This window comes from Convolutriloba macropyga, chromosome 7 (genome assembly GCF_964194025.1).
Source record: "Convolutriloba macropyga chromosome 7, txConMacr16.3, whole genome shotgun sequence".
NCBI lineage: Eukaryota > Metazoa > Xenacoelomorpha > Acoela > Convolutidae > Convolutriloba > Convolutriloba macropyga.
The window spans coordinates 2775829-2797510 of record NC_134474.1 but is presented as its reverse complement, the minus strand read 5'-3'; the positions used below and the strand labels follow the sequence as shown (position 1 = coordinate 2797510).

The following is a 21682-nucleotide window of genomic DNA, read 5'->3' as shown; positions in this document are numbered from 1 at the left end:
ATCGATAATGCGAGGAAAATTCATAAAACTTTTAGACCTTCTGTTTCAACCGGACTTTATAAATAAATTTAAATAGCAAATTTGTACACCGCTAAAACATTGTTAGAGACAGAAACAATATTTTAAATTTGCGACAAAAGTTGTGTTTACTAGCCTTTATGATTCAGCTATTTCTATTACGAAGCTGCTAACATCATAATTAGACAATCGGTCACCACATTGTGAAAAAAAATCGATATTAAGAACTCGGAAAGCAAACGGTTGAACGATTGATGATTGTATAAATATATATTTGGCAACAAACTTTCATTAATGTCAAAGAATAAGCCAAAGGTTCAATCATAATGCCTCATGTTGGACAGTTTACGATAGAAACAGCAGTGACTTTGAATTGTCCACGTAATTTTTAATATTAATTAACAAATATGCTGGTAGTTTGTTACATTCGAGGCTATCTGTAAAGTAACGTTACTGATATGTCAGCTTTGAATGTCGATTTTAGTTCATGCAACTCCATCAAGCAAACTTTTTTTGTGATTTGTCCGCGTTTGTTTGAAATTTTTGTTACGTAGTTTTATCAACCAGAACTCTAATGACGGCTTTAGAAACACATATGATACAATGTTTGTCTTTGCACATTAGTTCTTGTATGGTTTTTGGAACCTGGTTTCGATCACCAAAGTTAAATAATGGGGGGACGAGTGGGCTCTCCAAAGGGCACTAGAGAAACTTTAATATTCTTTTTAGGCAAAAGTATTCAGTTTCTTTTGAATGGCTTTGACGAGGCGTTTTTGCAAACTTTTGAGAGTTACCTCAATTTGTTGTCTTTTTTGACGCTGTGTTATTAAGTTCATCTCTAATTTTTACTTCGGGATTTTTTAAACAAGCATAAGTTAATTTGAATTGTTCAAAGTATCAAACTTTTCAGTTCAAAATTTAAAGTTTCTGCGGTTTTAAAACCACGTTTTTTGTTTCGTGAAATTTTTTGCTTGATTTAATGTTACATTTTTTCGGTATTGCAAATAAATTTTATATAGTGTTATTAATTTCAATATTGAATATATATGGTTTTCATAACTTTGAAGAAATGAACATTGAGGAATTTTTATCGAAAAATCACTGAACTTCTATATTGCTTTATGTCATTAACTTACCCTTTTTCTGACATTGAAAGTGGTTGTTATCGACTTGTAGTTTAATCTCATTGTTAATAACAACTTTAAGATGTTATCTAATGATGCTAAATGAATTCGATTTCTGGTTTTAGTTTTCACCGGAAAAATAAATACTTGTTTCCTGGAAAAAATTTGAATTTTGATTGATCTCTGTGTTTGTTGTTTTTTTTGCCTTTTGTTCTCAATAATAACTTGTCTCATCAGTTGTTTACGTGACCCATTCGTTGTTTTTCAATCGAGAGGTTGTATAAATGTTGTTTTTTCTTCAACTAATAGTAAATATTGTTACTTGGTTCAATTGTTGTTCAAATTATTGACAAAAAAAATGAACAGACCTATTTTAACTTTACTGGTACGTTGGTCGTCATTCGAATTCTTCAAGTTTTGAAGTACAAAACATGATCTACTCTGCATAAGTTTTCCGATTTCTGCGTGATTTCGCAGATATTTAAGTGGAGAAAGTGTGTGAGCGGGTTCAGAACATTGTTTTTAAGCGCAGATTACGAAACCTTTGGTTTCTGGTTTTTGGTTACTTTGTTTACTTGTATGGTCATAAACTGTTGTCGTTTTTGATCTCAATAATTAGCTCCTTTGATCAAAAAGTTGTCACGTGATGGCTCAAAAATTTGGACAGTGTTTAATTTCTGCCTTCTTCTTTTAGTATATGCTCATAAATTTTGACTTTTTTGCTGTCAATTAGAAATCAAATCTAAGGTTAATTCTGATCAGGTATAGGTGGTAAAAAATCGTGAAATTCTTCAGTTTAAAATGGTTACAGTAACAAGGTTTGTGAGTAAACTTTTTGATTCAAGCTTGCATTAATTTAACACTGCTGCTTTTTGAAATTTGGTTTTGGGGGAGGGTTTTTTGGAACCCAGTTTTGCTTTTTAAACCTATTTTTTCTCTCTGATTTTAGTGAAGTGTTAATCAGGACTTCCCGCCTTGCTAATGTCTAGTTCGTCGCCATAGTGTCGCCGGAATGTTACGCTCACTTCAAACTTTTTTGCATTCAATTTTGCAATATTGTTTATTTTTGCAGTTTTTTCTCATTGAATTCACTTCTTTTTCATTGATCACTTGAACTATACTTCGTTTTCTGAAATAACTTTAAATAGACGGTTTCAGTTTAACTGATGATTTGATACTATAACTGATAGCTTTTGAATGAGTTTTTGCAAACTATTTATAAGTTAGACCTATTGATCTGAAGCAGATCAAGACAACAAAACAATTAGCCAAAAACGCCATTTATATTTTTTTTGAAGTTCTGGTTATATATTTTTAATTTTAGGCTAAGGGCCTACGCTGCCATCATGGCTGTTTTCTGGAAATCTTCCAGCAGTGGTTAATACAATTTGTGACGTCATTCAGTACTTGCAAGCACTTTATCATGCCTGCCTCTTAGAAAAACGGGAAAGATCACTATTTTCTTTTTTTCTCTGCTTCCTTTTGCGGATGATAAACGTCGCCTTTTAGTTTCAAAAAAAGCGCGAATAATAATTCTATTAACACTTATAAGAATGTCAGAACTTATAAATTGGGATACGTAAATACGATATAACTATTTAATAATAATAATAAACTGTCTCCATCTGTCAATAAGTAGCTTCACAATTACCTTTACAAATACAATCACATATTTGACTGTGGGAGAGCACTATTGGGCCGATGGCCCGTTCTCAAGTGTCTCGTTCAGTTTATCTGGATGAAAGTGATTCAAAATAAAAAAAAGAGGAAGCACTGTTTGTCAAGGTACCATTAAACTTAGCAGTAAAATCAATATTCTGGTTTTGGAACGCCTTTGAGTTGTGATATTAAAACTCATACAACATAATTTAAGGGAAGTTTTGGTCTTATAAAATGAGAAAACGAAACTAATGTAGCGATATTACCCTCAAGTCAAAACTTTTGCATTTGGGGCGTCTGCAGCTGTTAGCCAGGAGGAATTGATTTCAATAGCAGGGTCCAGAGATAAAGTTTTATCCCACAAGACAATGAACGGGTTCCACCACAATTCGCCCGCAATGTTGAAAAAGATGTCACGCAACTACCCTGTGATTCCGAAGGAGTTGAAACATGTAGATGAACGAAAAGGAAATGATTCAGAACGTCTTAAAACTTGCCCATCAAAATTTTTGCGCGTGAATAAAAATTTTTCATCGACCTGGGTGAACAGATATATAAGGGATTATTTATTGCACATAACGGTTTGTACATCCTAGTCTTACTGACAGATTACCCTTCGATTAACGTATACAAATTTAGGGGCAAACTTTTGTCGATGGCTCTAACAAGTTTTTTTTGTAGAAATCGTTTTTATTAGTCTTTTCATGCAGGTTTCGGCTGATTATTCCTTGTAAGATTGATTCAACTTTTCGCTAGATATTTTCGCCCTTTATTATTTTGTGTGTTCAGGAACCCAGGTTGTCAAGCGTAGGAAAAAATGTGAAAACTTTATAAAACTTTTACGATTCTGGATGAAACTTACGAAAGACAGGACGGTGCCGTATTTTGGCCTAATCAAGTTTTTCAAAGCACCGCACCCATAAATTGAACGTATCGTTTGCTCAAATCTTCCTTAAAAAATTAAATGACACGCTTGTCTTTCTCGAGTTGGATTAATTTTCAACTCTTTTTAACGTGGATATGATAGTAAAATATCTCTCAAAATAGTACAAATTAGTAAAATATCTCTCAAAATAGTAAAAAAAATATAACTGCGCCTTTTTATCCAGTATCAAGTTTTCCTAATGCAAATGTTCTAAGACTCATATCACGTTTTGATAACTGTACAGGAACGGTTTTCAATATGCTAGTTTTTCATATGAAAATAACAGTTATGTATACAAAAAACTGACATATATATATATATATATATATATATATATATATACATATATATATATATATATATATATATATATATATATAGATATATATGAATTGAATGAAACTGCTGCAATCCCGGTCCTACTCCCAGAAAAAAGTCGGAAGCGTTAAAAAGAAGAATTAAACATTAAATAGCAAAACTGATGCAAACTTTTGTTTAAAATCTATATCAAACTTTGCAACGTAAGCTCAACATATCGAAGAAAAAATGTTCTGCAAAACTTCAAAATTATGAAGCAAGAAGCTTGCATAAAACCAAATAAACTATAGAATAACATAATTGACATGGAGACTTGTTCGCTTAACAATTGGTTCAAAACTGGTCTAGGAAGACACACTATAGAAAAAATTGAAAAAAAAAAATGAAAACTTAATGTTTATAAATTCAGAACAGACAGGTCAAATTTTTGGAGTTAAGCATTTTAAATTAGATAAATTACAACACAATCGTTGTTGAAGTCCATTTTTACCGCATTGTACAGTTTCCTCACCTAATCTTTTTGGAATTTATCTTCAATTTTATATATATATATATATATATATATATATATATGGCTCAAGATGCAACGCAGCTGATCACAATGATACTCGGGGAGAAATTCTTTGAAAACTTAGTTTAACAATCTGTAGAATAGTTAGTTCAGTTACTGCAAAGATGTACCAATTGTTGAAAGAAGTTTTTATTAGAACTCCTTAGAGACTACTGGAGACTTAAGAATTTTAATATTTTACGATTGCAATAGTAGTTGATGAACCCAATGTTTGCTTAAAGTTTGTTTAGGTTTATCTTTTTAAATCTATTTTTGGAAGCATTGTTGTTTAATTGTGTAGATTTTGCTAACAAAATTGTAATACTCCCATTTTAAAAAAGCAGTATCTTTTTGAGGTGCAATTATAGAACGAAACTCAAATTCTTCATCTTTTAATAAAAATGATTGATGGTATTTTTTCTCTACCCATTGAACTCCATGGATTAACTTTTTTTGTAAATTTCCTGTTGAGTAAGGTACTCGGTAACATCAATGGGCTGTAAACTTCTTATGAACGACTTATCCACATACTTAAATTAAATCTCAAACCTAAACTATATTACAGCTATTGATATTACAGGAGCAGCAGAAACGTGAAATTTCTCAAGACACTTTTGGGAATATTGGATTTGAGAACAATTTTAAGATAAGTTCCAGCACTGACAGACCAGGGATTTCTACGCTCAAAGAACGTCAATGAAGACATGATATGAATTTGAAGCAAAAATAATTTCTGGAAAGCATGTCATTGTCTTTCATTACGATTATGGCGATCTTTTAGATTTGAATTATATTTTGTTCACAAACTGAAAACAAGCAGTCGAGTTGCTATCGAACTAAAAGTGAGGATTTTTTGGCTTCGATTATAGCTTTCTATGAAAGGTTAGATTGTGCGAGGGCTCTTATTATGCCCTAACTCATTGTTTACAAGTTGCACAGTAGTTACACCGCAGCAGCTGTGGTGATAGCAGATTTAGTGTCTAAGAAAAATGTTCAAGTTTTTAATGCTCAGGGGTCAAAAAGCTTCAAAAACTCAACATAGCAAAGAAGAAGTGTTCTGCAAAACTTCAAAATTATGAGGCCAGAACATTTCATAAAACCAAATAAAATGTAGAATAACGTAATTGACCTGGAGACTTGTTCTTGGAACTATGGATATGAAATTGGTCTAGGAAGACACACGATTGAAAACATTAAGAACAACAAAAATAGAAACCTAAGCTTCAAAAACTCAGAAAAGATAGGTCAAGTCTTTAGAGTCAAGCAATTTAAATTAGATAGTTAACAACACAATTGTTGTCGGAGCCCATTTTTCTCGTAGTGGAATTTTCTCTGCCTAAAATTCTTGAAATTTATCCTCATTTTACATAAATTCCTCAAGATGGAACGGCAGCTAATCACAATGACATTCTGGGAGACAATTTTTGAAAACTTAATTTAAAAATCGATAGAATAGTTAGTTCAGTTACTGGAAGGATGCTCCAATAGCTGAAAGAAGTATTTATTTGGACTCCTAGAGAATCTTGGAGACTTACGAAATTTGATATTTTACAATAGCACCAGTAGTTGATGAACCAAATGTTTGCTTAAAGTTTATTGAGTTTTATCTTTCCAAATCTATTTTTGTTGAAATATATTCGTTTAATTGTGTAGATATTGCTAAAAAAAATTTAAAGCTCACATTTTAAAAAAACAGTATCTTTTTGTGGTCAAATTATAGCACAAAACTCAAACTCTTCTTCTTTTAATAAAAATTATTAATGGTTATTTTTGTTTGGCCATTGTGAACTCCATGGATTATATTTTTTGTAACTTTTCTGTTAAAAGAGACTCTCGGTAACATCAATGGGCTCTAAATTTTTTAATGGAATACTTATTCACATACTTAAATCAATTCTCTAACCTAAACTAAAAAAAAATTACGTTACAAGAGCAGCAGAAACACGAATTTTCTCAAAACGTTTTTGGGAATATTGGATCAGCGAAAAATTTTAAAATAAGTTCCAGCACTGACAGACCAGGGATTTCTACGCTCAAAGAACGTCAATGAAGACATGATATGAATTTGAAGCAAAAATAATTTCTGGAAAGCATGTCATTGTCTTTCATTACGATTATGGCGATCTTTTAGATATGAATTATATTTTGTTCACAAACTGAAAACAAGCAGTCGAGTTGCTATCGAACTAAAAGTGAGGATTTTTTGGCTTCGATTATAGCTTTCTATGAAAGGTTAGATTGTGCGAGGGCTCTTATTATGCCCTAACTCATTGTTTACAAGTTGCACAGTAGTTACACCGCAGCAGCTGTGGTGATAGCAGATTTAGTGTCTAAGAAAAATGTTCAAGTTTTTAATGCTCAGGGGTCAAAAAGCTTCAAAAACTCAACATAGCAAAGAAGAAGTGATCTGCAAAACTTCAAAATTATGAGGCCAGAACATTTCATAGAACCAATTAAAATGTAGAATTGACCTGGAGACTTGTTCTTGGAACTATGGATTTGAAATTGGTCTAGGAAGACACACGATTGAAAACATTAAGAACAACAAAAATGGAAACTTAAGCTTCAAAAACTCAGAAAAGATAGGTCAAGTCTTTAGAGTCAAGCAATTTAAATTAGATAGTTAACAACACAATTTTTGTCGGAGCCCATTTTTCTTGTAGTGGACTTTTCTCTGCCTAAAATTCTTGAAATTTATCCTCATTTTACATAAAATCCTCAAGATGGAACGGCAGCTAATCACAATGACATTCTGGGAGACAATTTTTGAAAACTTAATTTAAAAATCGATATAGTTAGTTCAGTTACTGGAAAGATGCTCCAATAGTTGAAAGAAGTATTTATTTGGACTCCTGGAGAATCTTGGAGACTAACAAAATTTGATATTTTACAATAGCACCAGTAGTTGATGAATCAAATGTTTGCTTAAAGTTTATTGAGTTCTATCTTTCCAATTGTATTTTTTTAAAAATATATTCGTTTAATTGTGTAGATTTTGCTAATAAAAATTTATAGCTCACATTTTAAAAAAACAGTATCTTTTTGTGGTCAAATTATAGCACAAAACTCAAACTCTTCATCTTTTAATAAAAATTATTAATGGTTATTTTTGTTTGGCCATTGTGAAATCCATGGATTATATTTTTTGTATCTTTCCTGTTAAAAGATATTCTCGGTAACATCAATGGGCTCTAAATTTTTTAATGGAATACTTATTCAAATACCTTAATCAATTCTTTAACCTTCACTAAAATAAAATGACATTACCAGAGCAGCAGAATCACGAAATTTCTCAAAACATTATTGGGAATATTGGAATGGGGAAAAATTTTAAAATGAGTTCCCGCACTGACAAACCAGGAATTTCTAAGCTCAAAGAATGTCAATGAAGACCTGATATCAATTTGAGGCAAAAATAGTTTCTAGAAAGCATGTCATTGTCTTTCATTAGGATTATGGCGATCTTTCAGATATGAATTTTTTTTATCACAAACTAAAAACCGGATATCGAGTTGTTATCGAACAAAAGTGAGGATTTTTGGGTTTCAATTTTGGCTCTCTATGAGGGGTTAGATTGTGCGACAGTTCTTATTATGCCTTAACTCATTCTCTACAATTTCCGCAGTAGTTACACAGCTGCAGCTGTGCTGAAGGTAGATTCAGTGTCTAAGAGAATTATGAGAGAATTGTTCAAATTTTTATTGCCCAGTCGTCAAACAACCTCAAAAACTCAACATAGCAAAGAAGAATTGTTCTGCAAAACTTCGAATTTATGAGGCCAGAAGCTTTCATAAAACCCAATAATCTGTAGAATAACGTAATTGACACGGAGACGCTCATGGAACTATGGATTCAAGATTGGTCTAGGAATACACACGATAGAAAACATTGAAAACAACAAAAATGAAAAGTTAAGCTTCAAAAAATCAGAACAAATAGATCAAGTTTTTGGAGTCAAGCAAATTAAATTAGATAGTTAACAACACAATCGTTGTGGGAGCCCATTTTTCTCGCAGTGTACGTTTCCTCGCCTGAACTTCTTGAAATTTCTATTGATTTTTATATAAATGCCTCAAGATGGAACGGCTGTTGATCACAATTATATTCCGGGAGAAATTTTTTAAAATTTTAGCTGAACAATCTGTAGAAAAAATAGTTCAGTTACTGAAAAGATGTACAAATTGTTGAAAGAAGTAATTATTTGGACTCCTAGAGAAACCTGGAGACTTAGGAGTTTTAATATTATACCATTGCTCCAGAAGTTGATGAACCAAATGTTTGCTTAAAGTTTATTGAAGCTTATATTCTCAACTCTAGTTTTTTTTTGAAGTATATTCGTTTATTTGTGTGGATTTTGCTAAAAAAATTAATGCCCCCATATTAAAAAAAGCAGTATCTTTTTGTGGTCCAATTATATAACAAAACTCAAACTATTCGTTTTTTAGTAAAAACGATAAATGGTAATTTTTCTCTGCCCATTGTGAACTCCATGAATTAATTTTTTGAAGTAAACTTCCTATTTAGTAAGGTTCTCGGTACCATCAATGGGCTGTAAAATTCTTATGGAATACTTTTTCACATAATCAAATCTTAAACCTAAACTAAAAGAAAATGACATTACAAGAGCAGCAGAAACACGAAATTTCTCAATACGTTTTTGGGATTATTTGATCAGCGAAAAATTTTAAAATAAGTTCCAGCACTGACAGACCAGGGATTTCTACGGTCAAAGAACGTCAATGAAGACATGATATGAATTTGAAGCAAAAATAATTTCTGGAAAGCATGTCATTGTCTTTCATTACAATTATGGCAATCTTTTAGATATGAATTACATTTTGTTCACAAACTGAAAACAAGCAGTCGAGTTGTTATCGAATCGAACTAAAAGTGAGGATTTTTTGGCTTCGATTATAGCTCTCTATGAAGGGTTAGATTGTGCGAGGGTTCTTATTATGACCTAACCCATTGTTTACAATTTCCACAGTAGTTACACAGCAGCAGCTGTGGTGATAGCAGATTTAGTGTCTAAGAAAAATGTTCAAGTTTTTAATGCTCAGGGGTCAAAAAGCTTCAAAAACTCAACATAGCAAAGGAGAAGTGTTCTGCAAAACTTCAAAGTTATGAGGCCAGAACATTTCATAAAACCAAATAATCTGTAGAAGAACGTTATTGACTCGGAGAATTGTTCATGGAACTATGGATTCGAGATTGGTCTAGGAGGACAAACGATAGAAAACATTAATAACAACAAAAATGAAAATTAAGCGTTAAAAATTCAGAACAGATAGTTCAAGTTTTTTGGAGTCAAGCAATTTAAATTAGATAGTTAAGAACACAATTGTTGTCGAGGCCCGTTTTTCCCGTAGTGTACATTTCCCCGCCTCAAAATGGAACGACAGCTGATCATAATAACATTCCTGGAGAAATTTTTTGAAAATTTATTTTAAAAATCGATAGAATAGTTAGTTCACTTACTGGAAAGATGCACCAATAGTTGAAAGAAGTATTTATTTAAGCTCCTAGAGAATCTGGGAGACTTATCAAGTTTGATATTTTACAATAGCATCAGTAGTTGATGAACCAAATGTTTGCTCAAAGTTTATTGAGTTTTATCTTTTCAATTTTATTTTTTTTTCGAAATATATTCTTTTAATTGTATAGATATTGCTAACAAAAATTTAAGGCTCAGATTTTAAAAAGCAGTATCATTTGAGGTCAAATTTTAGCACAAAACTCAAGCTCTTCATTTTTCAATAAAAATTTTTAATGCTGATTTTTCTTTGGCCATTGTGAACTCCATAGATTATTTCTTTGTAACTTTCCTGTTAAAAAAGATTCTCGGTAACTTCAATGGTCTCTAATTTTTTTTATGGAATACTTATTCACATTCTTAAAACTATTCTTAAGCCTACACTAAACTAAACTGACATTACAAGAGCAGCAGAAACACGAATTTTTTCAACACGTTTTTGGGAATATTGGATCAGCGAAAAATTTTAAAATAAGTTCCAGCACTGACAGACCAGGATTTTCTGCGCTCAAAGAATGTCAATGAAGACTTGACATCAATTTGAGGCAGAAATAATTTTTAAAAAGCATGTCATTGTCTTTCATTGCGATTATGGGGATCTTTCAGAAATAAACTATATTTTGTTCACAAACTGAAAGCCGGCATTCGAATTGTTGTGGAACAAAAAGTGAGGCTTTTTTGGCCTCAATTATAGCTCTCTATGAGCGGTTAGACATTTTTTTAATGAGGGGTAAAAACTGTTATTAGTTTCTGTTCATTAGAAGCTAATTATGCACTCTTAATAATAATGTTGAAGGTTCCAGATTAGAAGTCAGTGTTTAAAAAAAGTTCAAAATTTTGAAATCTTTGACAAACTGGTTTTTACTTAAAAAGCTAACTGGTAGAATAGCAATAACAATCCGATGACTCATTAATTATAAACAAACAGTTTACTTGCCTCACAAGTTAAATTTATCAAGGTTAGGTTTAAAATCTCAATTAATTTAACCAATTTGATATACCAGAGAAAAATCATGGAATAGAATTGAAACATCAATCTTAGAAAGTAATTTAAGAGACGCAGATATAAACTTTCCTTGAGGGATATGGGATGGGTATTGGAAGGGTAGGTAGGTGTGGGGACGGGGAACGCGTAAGAAGGTGAACGAGAAAGCTAGCTATGTGGGGGGAGGGGGAGGGGCGGTGAGATAGGTGGTTTGGGGTGTCCAATGGGGCAATGGAGGAGTGATTAAGATTGGTTAACAATTTCTCAGAATAACTTTTTCATATTACCAGTGGTTCGCAATTTTTACCTTCTCCCTTTGTGCCCCCCATAGTACCTTATGATCACCCCAATTACAGAGCACGTGTAATTACATGGGAAATCATTATGTAAACAAATTGCACGGGCTTCGGGGGGGGGGGGGTGCAAATATGCACCCACTAAACTGGGGGGGGGGGGGGGGGGCACAAACGGAAAAGAACCCCTAGTCTCTATGAATTAGAAAGTGAGCTACTGTTAATGGTTTAAAAAAATAAGTCATCAGTTTGAAAATGAAGTGAATGATTGAAAATGATCGAAAAGAATACAGTCAAGGTTCCAGTTAAGATTATACACCTTTAAGCCTGCGCAACACCAGTCAGTACTCTTCGAAATGACACAACGAAGAAACGTCTAGTAGAACAGTGAAGAGTACTCAAAGACGGTTGAAAGATTCGGTAGATTAAGGCTAGAGAAAAAGTGAATCGGGTGAGTGAGTTTTTTGGAGGGTTATGCATGCGGTTATAAAAAAGAAAGGAGATAGATAAGGGATCGTGAGGACGTGGCAGGTGTTAATTTTGAACTACGGTGGAAACTTTAAAGCTCTATTTGCTTGGGTAGTGCTGTGCTTAGTGCTCTGGTGTAAAAAAGCTCAACATACATTTTTTGCTTCAATTTTTTCCATACATCATTTAAAAAATGATCGTAGGAATAGTACTATGTATTCTAAATAATAATGACAAGTTTCTTAAAACAGAAGAACATATTCATGAAGAAAGAAACCGAAGATCAAGTTATGGACCAACTGGTTACAAGTAAAAAAGTCACGGGGAGTAGACTGCAAATGATACGAAATATCTTGCAGTAAAACAATAGAGTTATCAGAAATTTAGAACAATAGAAATAATTGAAATAATAGAAATAGAAAAGAACTTTTCAATTTGAACAATACAAACTGTTCTTAATTTCCGTTCATTGGATTCTAACTATGTACAACAATAATGTTGAATGATCAAGATTAAAGGTCAGTGGTAAAAAATTCAAAGTTTTGAAATCCATGACCAACTGGCCTCAACTTAAAAAGTAACTGGTAGTAGAATAGCGTAAACAAATGGATGAGTCACTAATAATAAACAAACAGTTTGCTAGCCTCACAAGTTCAATTTATCGAGGATAGGCTTATAGTCTCAATTATTTGAGCAACCCGAAATATCAGAGATAAATCTTGGAATAGAATTGAAATATCAATCTGAGAAAGTAATTTAACGGACGCAGATATAAACTTTTCTCGAGGGAAATGGGATGAGCATCGGAAGGGTAGGTAGGTATGGGGACGTGGGAACGCGTAAGAAGGTGGGCGAGGATGCTAGCTATGTGGGGGGAGGGGGGGGGGCGGTGTGGTAGAAGGTTTCGGGTGTCCAATTGGGCGAGGGAGGAGGGATTGATATTGGATAACAATTTCTCAGAATTACTATTTAATATAACCAGTGGGTCCTAATTTGGATCTTTTCCGTTTGTGCCCCCCATAGTACCTTATGCTCATTCCAATTACAGAGCACGTGTCATTACATGGGAAATCTTTATGTAAAATTATTGCAAGTGCTTCTGGGGTTGCAAATAATATACACCCACTTAGCTGGGGGGCAGAGACTGAAAAGATCCCCTAATTTCTATGAAATAGAAAATGAGCTACTGTTAGTGCCAATGTTAAAAAATATAATTTTTTATTTTGAAAATGAAGTCAATGATTGAAAACGATGGGAAAGAATAAAGTCAAGGTTACAGTTAAGATAAAACACCTGTCAGCTTGCGCAACACCAGTCAGTACTCTTCAAGTTGAAAAAACAAAGAAACGTCTATTAGAAATCGAAGAGCACTCAAAGACGGTTGGAAGAGGTGGTAGATTAGGGTTTTGCAGAGAAAAAGTGAATCAGGTGAGTGAGTTTTTTGGGAGGCTATGCAGGATGTTTTAAAAGGGAAAGGAGGTATATAAGGGTTCGTGAGGACTTGGCAGGGGTTGTTTTTGAACTACGGTGAAAATTTTGAAGCTTTTTTGCTTGGGTAGTGCTGTGGTCAGTGGTGTGGGGTAAAATATCTCAAAATACATATTTTGCTTCAATTTTTTCCAGACATCATTTAAAATTGAACTTAGGAATAGTACTATGTTTTCTGAATTATATTGACAAGTGTATGAAAACAAAACAACACATTCATGATGAAAGAAACCAAAGATCAAGTTATGAACTAACTGGCTACACGTAAAAAAAATCATGGGCAGTAGACCGCAAATGACACAAATTATCGTATTATAAAACAATAGAGTGGTCAGAAATTTAAAACGATAGAAACAATAGAAGTATAAAAGATCTTCTCAATTTAAGCAATACAAACTGTTATTAATTTCAGTTCATTGGATTCTAACTATGCACAATATTATTGTTGAATGATCCAGATTAGAAGTCAGTGGTCAAAAAAATTTCAAAGTTTTGAAATCCATGACAAACTGGCTTCAGCCTAAAAAAGTAACTGGTAGAATAGCGTAAACAATCCGATGAGTCACTAATTATAAACAAACAGTTTACTATCCTCAAAAGTAAAATTTATCAAGGTTAGGTTTAAAATCTCAATTAATTTAACCAATTCGATATACCAGAGAAAAATCATGGAATAGAATTGAAATGTCAACCGTAGAAAGTAATGTAAGAGACGCAGATATAAATTTTTCTTGACAGATATGGGATGGGCGTCGGAAGGGTAGGTCGGTGTGGGGGATGGGGAATGCGTAAGAAGGTGGGGCGAGGGTGCTAGCTACGTTGGGGGGGGGGGGGTTAGGTAGGGGGTTTGGGGTGTCCAATTCGGGAAAGGGAGGAGGGATTAAAATTGGATAACAATTTCTCAGAATTACCTTTTAATATTACCAGTGGGTCCTAATTTCTTTGAAATAGAAAGTGAGCTGCTGTTAGTGCCAATGTTGAAAAATATAAGTCATCATTTTGAAAAATGAAGTCAATGATTGAAAATTATCGAAAAGAATACAGTCAAGGTTCCAGTTAAGATTAAACACCTTTCAGCCTGCGCAACACCAGTCAGTACTCTTTGAGTTGAAAAAACGGAGAAACGTCTAGTAGAAAAGTGAAAATTACTCAAAGACGGTTGGACGAGGCGGTAGATTAAGGTTTTGCAGGGAAAAAATGAATTGGGTGAGTGAGTTATTTGGGAGGCTATGCATGGGGTTTTAAAAAGGAAAGAAGGTAGATAAGGGGTTGTACGTGGTACGTGGCTGGGTTGTTTTTGAACTACCGTGGAAATTTTCAAGCTTTTTTGTTTGGGTAGTGCTGTGGTTAGTGCTGCGGGGTAAAATATCTCAAAATACATTTTTTGCTTCAATTTTTTCCAGAAAATACTAAAAAATGAACTTAAGAATAGTACTTACTGTGTATTTTAAATAATAATGACCAGTGTATGAAAACAGAAGTCAAAATTCGTGATGAAACCAAAGATCATGTTATGGACCAACTGGCTACAAATAAACAAATAACGTGATAGCCCGAGTTATCAGAAAATTAGAACAATAGAAATAATAGAAATACCAAAATCAGAAATTTCAAGTTAAAGCGCAACATCAAAAAAACAGAATCGCATGGGGTCTTATTACCTTAGAGCGTGTTTTTAAAGGTCAGTCTAAGTTTTCATATTTTTTATAAAATGGCTTGATGATTTGATGAGAGATGACGAAGATAAACACGTGCAATATAAACCCTAAACTAACCCTACCTTAATCGGACTCACCATACCTAACCCTGCAATATAACCCTACCATTATCGGAATTTTCAAATTTATATAGCGAGAAACTATAGAAAAGCAGATTTACATTGCTTAAGAAAATTTAAGAAAATTAACTTTCTTTAAAATTAAAGAAAAAAGCTCCCCGACATTTTTTTAGTTAATAGAGTTGATGGTTGGCTAGTTTAAGTGAACGTAGGGATTCAGGGGGCTTCTTATTTTTGTTTTGTGAGATAAGATAAAGGGGGTTGGGCAGGGGGCGTATCTTTGCTGGCGTATCATTTTGGGGTCTTTGTTAAGCGATCATAAGCGGAAGTGTATGTGGGGGTAATGTTTAGGGTGCTTGAACTTTTCAATGTGACTTTTTCTTCATGGATTTTACTAGAAATTACTTACTGCTAATTATTTAAGTAATGGTTAAGTGACTCTGCTTGAAGTCACTGAGAACTTCTGGCGTTTATTGAGAACCGCGAAGTGATTTGAGATATTAAGTCAGAATTTCGAAGTGACTTCTGCAGAGTCACTTAACCAAGCTAAAAACACTCACGCGCACGTTTTAAAATGACGAAAGTCGACGAAATTCAACTTCTGGCTACGTAGCAACTTCTTGCATTTTGACTTCTGGCACTGCAGACTTTCGGCTTTTTAAAATGTGCACGTGAGTGTTTTAAAATAAATTGAGCCGTCTAAGTTTTGATGCCTCACAATCGAACTCAGAATTCAATGTTCAAAACGAAAAGAGTTAAAGTTCAAGTCGTTGACCGATTCCTTCAGTTATAAAACATTAACAAAACCAATACTCCTCTTCAAGTCCTAAAATGCACATTCCCTGAAATTAAATGTTTAAGACTTTGATCGAGAACAGTTAATCAAACTAAATAACTGACATAATCATGAAAATAAAAACATACTTTTGTTATTTTGTAAATATGAGGTTTGATATGAACCCTAGCAATAGTTTCACGCCGACTTAGTAAACTTGGCACGGCATTAGTACGGTTCCTTGTCAATCTTAATACAGCCCTAATACGATGACTCAGAACTCTCAGCACGGCCTTACTATGGGCCGTAGAAAACTTAACAAGATTTTAGTACGTTTTTTGTCTCAGACTTATAAGGTGCCGCACTACGGCCCTACCAAACTCTCCAAGTTCGGGCATCCTGGATCATTGTAAGTTTTTTTTGGTTCATACTAAAACACAATTGATTTTTTTTATGGTTTATGGTTTCTATGTAGTTATGTCAGTAAAAGATTATTTTGTACGTTTATCTCAGTTTATTTCAAAGTCTTGTTTTGTTTTGCCACATTTTCCGTGGCCGGTTCACACTGACCGTGAATCGTTTTTTTGGATCTTTTCTGTTTGTGCCCCCCCCCCACCCCTCAGTACGCTATGCACCCCCCCAGTTATAAAGCACGTGCCATTACATAGTAATCATCATCTAAAATTATGGCACGTGCGTCTGAGGGCGCAAATAATATCCCAGGTTTAGGTGCGCGACCCTAGACCGCTCTGATCAGACCATTTCTCAGACTTTGCCCTCTTATCAGATGATCGTGCAACCCAAACCCCTCTGATCAGACCATAGTGCGACCCAAAAAATTGTGCGACCATAGTGCGACCCAAAAGACCTCTGATCAGACATCGTGCGACCCAAATAATTCATGCGACTCTGGTGCGACCCAAGATTTTGTGCGATTTTAGTGCGACCAACACTCCCACTGATCAGACCACTTCTGAATACATGTTATAATACGTTATTATTTGTTTAAATTATTCAATTCAAACCTATATGCTACTCAGTTTAAAATTTAATAATTTAGTATATTTTGTTAAGGTTAGGACAAAATTAATTGATAAAAATATAAACAGAAAGTCATTTTGAAGTGCCTGCAACTTTTCTTTTGAGGCATCAAAAACAATAATAAAAAACTGCAGTCATATAATTATGGTCAGTTAATGCTCTGCGGTCAGATTTTGGGTTCAACTTATGACCGGACTTTGGTCTCTGATCAGACCGTAGTGCGACCATTGTCCAGACATTAGTGCGACCTATGATCAGACTCTAGTGCGACTTTGCCCCCAGATCAGTCCGTAGTGCGACCATTGTCCAGACTTTCGTGCGACCTATGATCAGACTTCAGTGCGACTTTGCCCTCTGATCAGACCGTAGTGCGACCATTGTCCAGACCATCGTGCGACTCAAGCGTTTCCCAGATCATGTATTTTGGGTCGCACCACGCCACCAGTGTGCGACCCAAATGGCCTGATCAGAGCAGTCTAGGGTCGCGCACCTAAACATGGGATGCGCCCACTCTGCTGGGGGGCACAAAAGGAAAAGATCCCTCTTTTTTTCTTACAAATAAACAGGTCCATGCTCTGAAACATTTATATCGAAGAAAACAATTCGTACAAATACAGCAATAATTCTGCAGTAAACATCACTGGAATAAAAATCAACAAATGGCGCATTTACAACTTAGGCTACCAAGTGAACTCAACGTTAATATTGGGCGCAAAGGTCAAAGGTCACCAATCTGCAGGGGTCAAGTTGAAGGTCAACATGTTCTTCTCATTTTCAAAAGTAGTGCCGAATGTGTTGTATAATGACTACGCGTTTTATATTGGTGTTAATGAAACGAAGGCATGAACTGTTTCCTTGTCGCACGGTAGAATATGACCTAGTTTCCATAATTGATAAATTTACATATTTATAATGGTATATGAACTGTAAACGGATAGCTGCTCTTCTTATTAGGCTGTAAAATTCATTGGACCCTTCCCTTTTAGGCCTCCTCCTACCCCCCCCCCCCCCCCTACTCCCCCGCTTAGTGGATGCAGATTATTTGAAGCCCCGCCCAAACGCAAATACTACATTTTTGCATAATTATAATTATTCAAAAATGTAGTTTTGCGTTTGGGCGGGGCTTCAAATAATATGCATCTACTAGCACGGGGGGGGGGGGCAAAAGGAAAGGCTCCAATGATTTTTGGAGAACAAACAAGCGTTACAGAGCACATGCAATTATATTATTATGATAATATTGTAATTGCATGTGCTCTGTAACGCTTGTTGGTTCACTCATTGTCATGAAAAAAAACTTCTGATTTCGAGGAAAAGGAAAGGAAACTGTTCTCAAAGGCAATTCAAATAGAACGGAACAGTTACTATTTGCGAGATGTTTGCGAAGAGGAACTTCAGAAAAAACAAGCTATGTGGGATTTTGACAACGTGAACACAAACGAGAAAGATTCTGCAAATTCTGGAAGGGTAAAAAGTGAGAAATTTAACTAAAATATCTTTAGCTTTCGATCTCTTCCGTTTTCCCCAACCTAACGAACAACAAAGGTATGTATTCTGTTTTAGTGCCCCCCCCCCCCCCCCCCGGCTTAGTGGGCATATAACTTTTGCCCCCGGGCGCGCGTACTACTAATTTACGTATTCATATGCTGCATAACAACACATAAATTGCAAGTTGGAAGCATAAATACAAGGGCGGGGGGGGGGGGAGAGCTGAATAGATTTTGGATAATACCGTTTCGCTCTAAACGATCACACAAAAAATGGTGTGTTATCTCAAAATTTCTTGGGCTAAAAGTGATACTCTAAAAAAAGGCATAGATGAATATCTTCTGCGTTTTAATTTATACTAATTTTTTTCTGTAATTCACACAATTTTCTTCAACATAATCATTTTTCTTGTGATTCACACGGAAATTTCGTATAATTTTAACCAAACTTTTGAGTAAAAACACAAAAATTCTTGCATGTGTGAACACGCGATATTTTGCGTAAAACAACGCGGAAAAACTACCAATTATACATTTTAAATCATGATTAACCTCGTGCTTTATGCAAAAATATTGTACGCTCACATTTGAAATTTCATGTGCTTTTACACGAAAAATCTGTTTAAACTGCAGCTTGTGTTTGATTTCAGGAATATTCATGAGCACAGCTAAAACACAATTTGCAGATACAAAAATCTTTTTCTTCATATGCTCATTGACACAGAAAATGGTACAGAAAATTCTGTGATTTGAAATTAGAAATTTTTGGAAAAAAGCTTTGGCATTTTGAAATTATGTTTAGAAAAGAATCAAAAACGACGTGGAAGCATAACATCCAGTTATAGTCTAAACCTCAATTGGCCTTTTCATAGGCCACGAAAGAACAATCGTGGGGCCCATTCATAGGCCACGAGAGCTGCTGTTTCTAGAGATATCTTTTGATAAAAAATTGAAACATAAAAGACGAATGATTTGTCGCCGAAAGTTTCAGAAGTCTTCAAAAAAAGGCAATGTTGCAGGGGATAGCTGTACGTACCTTTTCTGGTCAAGGTTGCTAGATTTTGGTTTGATCAAATGTCTGGCATCAAAATATGGTTGAAACTAAAATCCAGCCTATAAATTTTGTTGGGTTATGAACTTTCGCAAGCGGAATAAAAAGCGTTTCTAACTAAGTAAAAGAATTAATTTCTCAAAAATGAGAGAATAACAAAATGATATTTTACAGTAGAAATTAGAGATTTACAGGAGAGATCTGATTATTAGATCAGGATGGTGATTTGAATTTGGGGATGAAAAAGGACTCAAAAATCAGCTGTATATATACCCATTATCAGTGTGAACTACAAAACTAATCTTAGCACCATGATTTATAGTGGGGGTCGCAAGGGTTTCCCAATATGGTTTGTTTCTGCAAATCACTCGCAAAGGGAACCATAAACGGAATGCATTTGCACTTTTCTAAGAATTCATTCACACTTCCGGAGATATCATAATCATTTAATACATGCTGGGGAGACTTTACATCAATTCATCTAACTCTAATAATAGTTATCTAGATTCACCAATTTGAACATATTACTGATTCTAAGCACCATTTCTTGACAATTCATTTATATAATACCTTTGATCAAGGTCAATTTGCTTGTCTTTCTAATCAGTTAACTCAAACGTTCTTTCTAATTCTCACTAAGCGTAAGACTATAGTTTGATCGATATTCTAACACCCCCACTCAGATTTGAGCTGATAGCATAGAGTCTGATCCCATCAAAACTGCTCTGAATGTTTCCACTTTCGAAACGGGTAAGGACTTTGTGAAGATGTTCGCTGCCTTTTTGTCTGTAGGAACGTAACGAATTGAAATAGTCCCATCCTCCGTCTTGTCCCTAATTAACTGAAACGTTGCCTCGATGTTCTTGCTCTTCTTGTGCATGACTGGTTTTTACAAACTCTGATACAACTTTGTTGTTAAAGAATCCTCTAGAAGTTGTTTAAGGTAGAGTGTTTCCTGAACTGCTGCTGCCATGCCCTGATATTCTGCTTCTGGTGAAGAAAAAGCAACTGTGGCCTGCTTCTTGACACCCCAGCTGAGTGCTGCGCCACGTCCGTTGAGCTTGAAGTAATAGCCCGTCGTTGATTTTCTGTCGTTCACATCTCTAGACCGGTCTGCATCACTTTCCCCCACTAAAAAATAAGTAGCCTCTTTTGTTTGAGTAAATTTTAAACATTTTGAACCTTGAAGATATCGCAGAAGTTGTTTTCCGCACATCCAATGTTGATTGGTAGGTGCATTCATGTGTCTGGACAGAATGTTGACTGTGAGCATGATGTCTGGCCTCGTCTGTTTGGCCAGATACAGAAGTGATCCAACCAAGTCTCTGTAGATCCTCTGGTCCACTTCTTCGCCTCCGTTCTGTGCTTTCTGAAGTTTCAAATTTAAATCAGCTGGAGTTCTTGAGGGTTTGCATTGATCCATTTGAAACCGCTCAAGCATTGTTTTTCTGTAGCGTTCTTGGTCGACTGTGACTTTGCCCTCTTCTCGTCTGATTCTTAGACACAGAAACCAGTGTAATCTCCCTCTGTCTTCCATGTGAATTGTTGCCTCTAGTGCTTTCTTGACATCGGAGATCACTGTCATACTTCCTGATGCAACTATGATGTCGTCAACCCAGACCACGATGAAGGTGTGATCCACTGCCTCTAACCTTGCGAACAAGTAGTGATCGTTCCTGCTTCTGGTGAATCAGTCGACATTCAGTCGACATAATAACTTCTCTCCAACTGATCCTCGTTTTACAAACTCCTGTGGCCGTTCCAGATACACTTCTTCCTCGATTGGTGAGTGCAGTAAAGCTGTTTTGACATCGAATTGGTGCATCACATGGCCCTGCTTCGCTGATAGCTGAAGTAGAATCTTGAATGTCTGTGGTTTCAGGTAGGCGCAAAAGTCTCAAAGTAGTCCAGTCCTTCCACTGGTTTGAAGTCTTTCGCCACATAGCGTGCTTTCTATTTGTCTACTTGACCACTGGGTCCTAATTTCACTTTGTAGACCCATTGGCCCGGTGTGACGTCCCTGTCTGTGGGTGGTCTCACTAGGTCCCAAGTCTCGTTGTCTTGAAGTGCCTTGATCTCGTCATTCATTGCCCGGTACCACGGGTCCCATTCGTCAGCTTGTTTGGCTTCGTAGACTGTTTTGGGTTCCACATAGTCACCGTCAGTCACAGCAAGATGGGTCCTGACTTC

The 21682-nt window shown here is 35.1% G+C and overlaps 1 protein-coding gene across 7 annotated transcripts in view; it reads left to right on the top strand.

The window, feature by feature from the left end:
• LOC142342046 (uncharacterized) overlaps window positions 1-21682 on the top strand; it is a 51802-nt gene that overhangs the window by 17674 nt on the left and 12446 nt on the right. For all 7 annotated transcript variants that reach the window (XM_075393218.1, XM_075393219.1, XM_075393217.1 and 4 more), the window contains 3 exons: window positions 3059-3269; window positions 17550-17794; window positions 18293-18428. In XM_075393218.1, the coding sequence (XP_075249333.1) occupies window positions 3059-3269; window positions 17550-17794; window positions 18293-18428 (592 nt within the window). The remainder of the gene's footprint in view (window positions 1-3058; window positions 3270-17549; window positions 17795-18292; window positions 18429-21682) is intronic.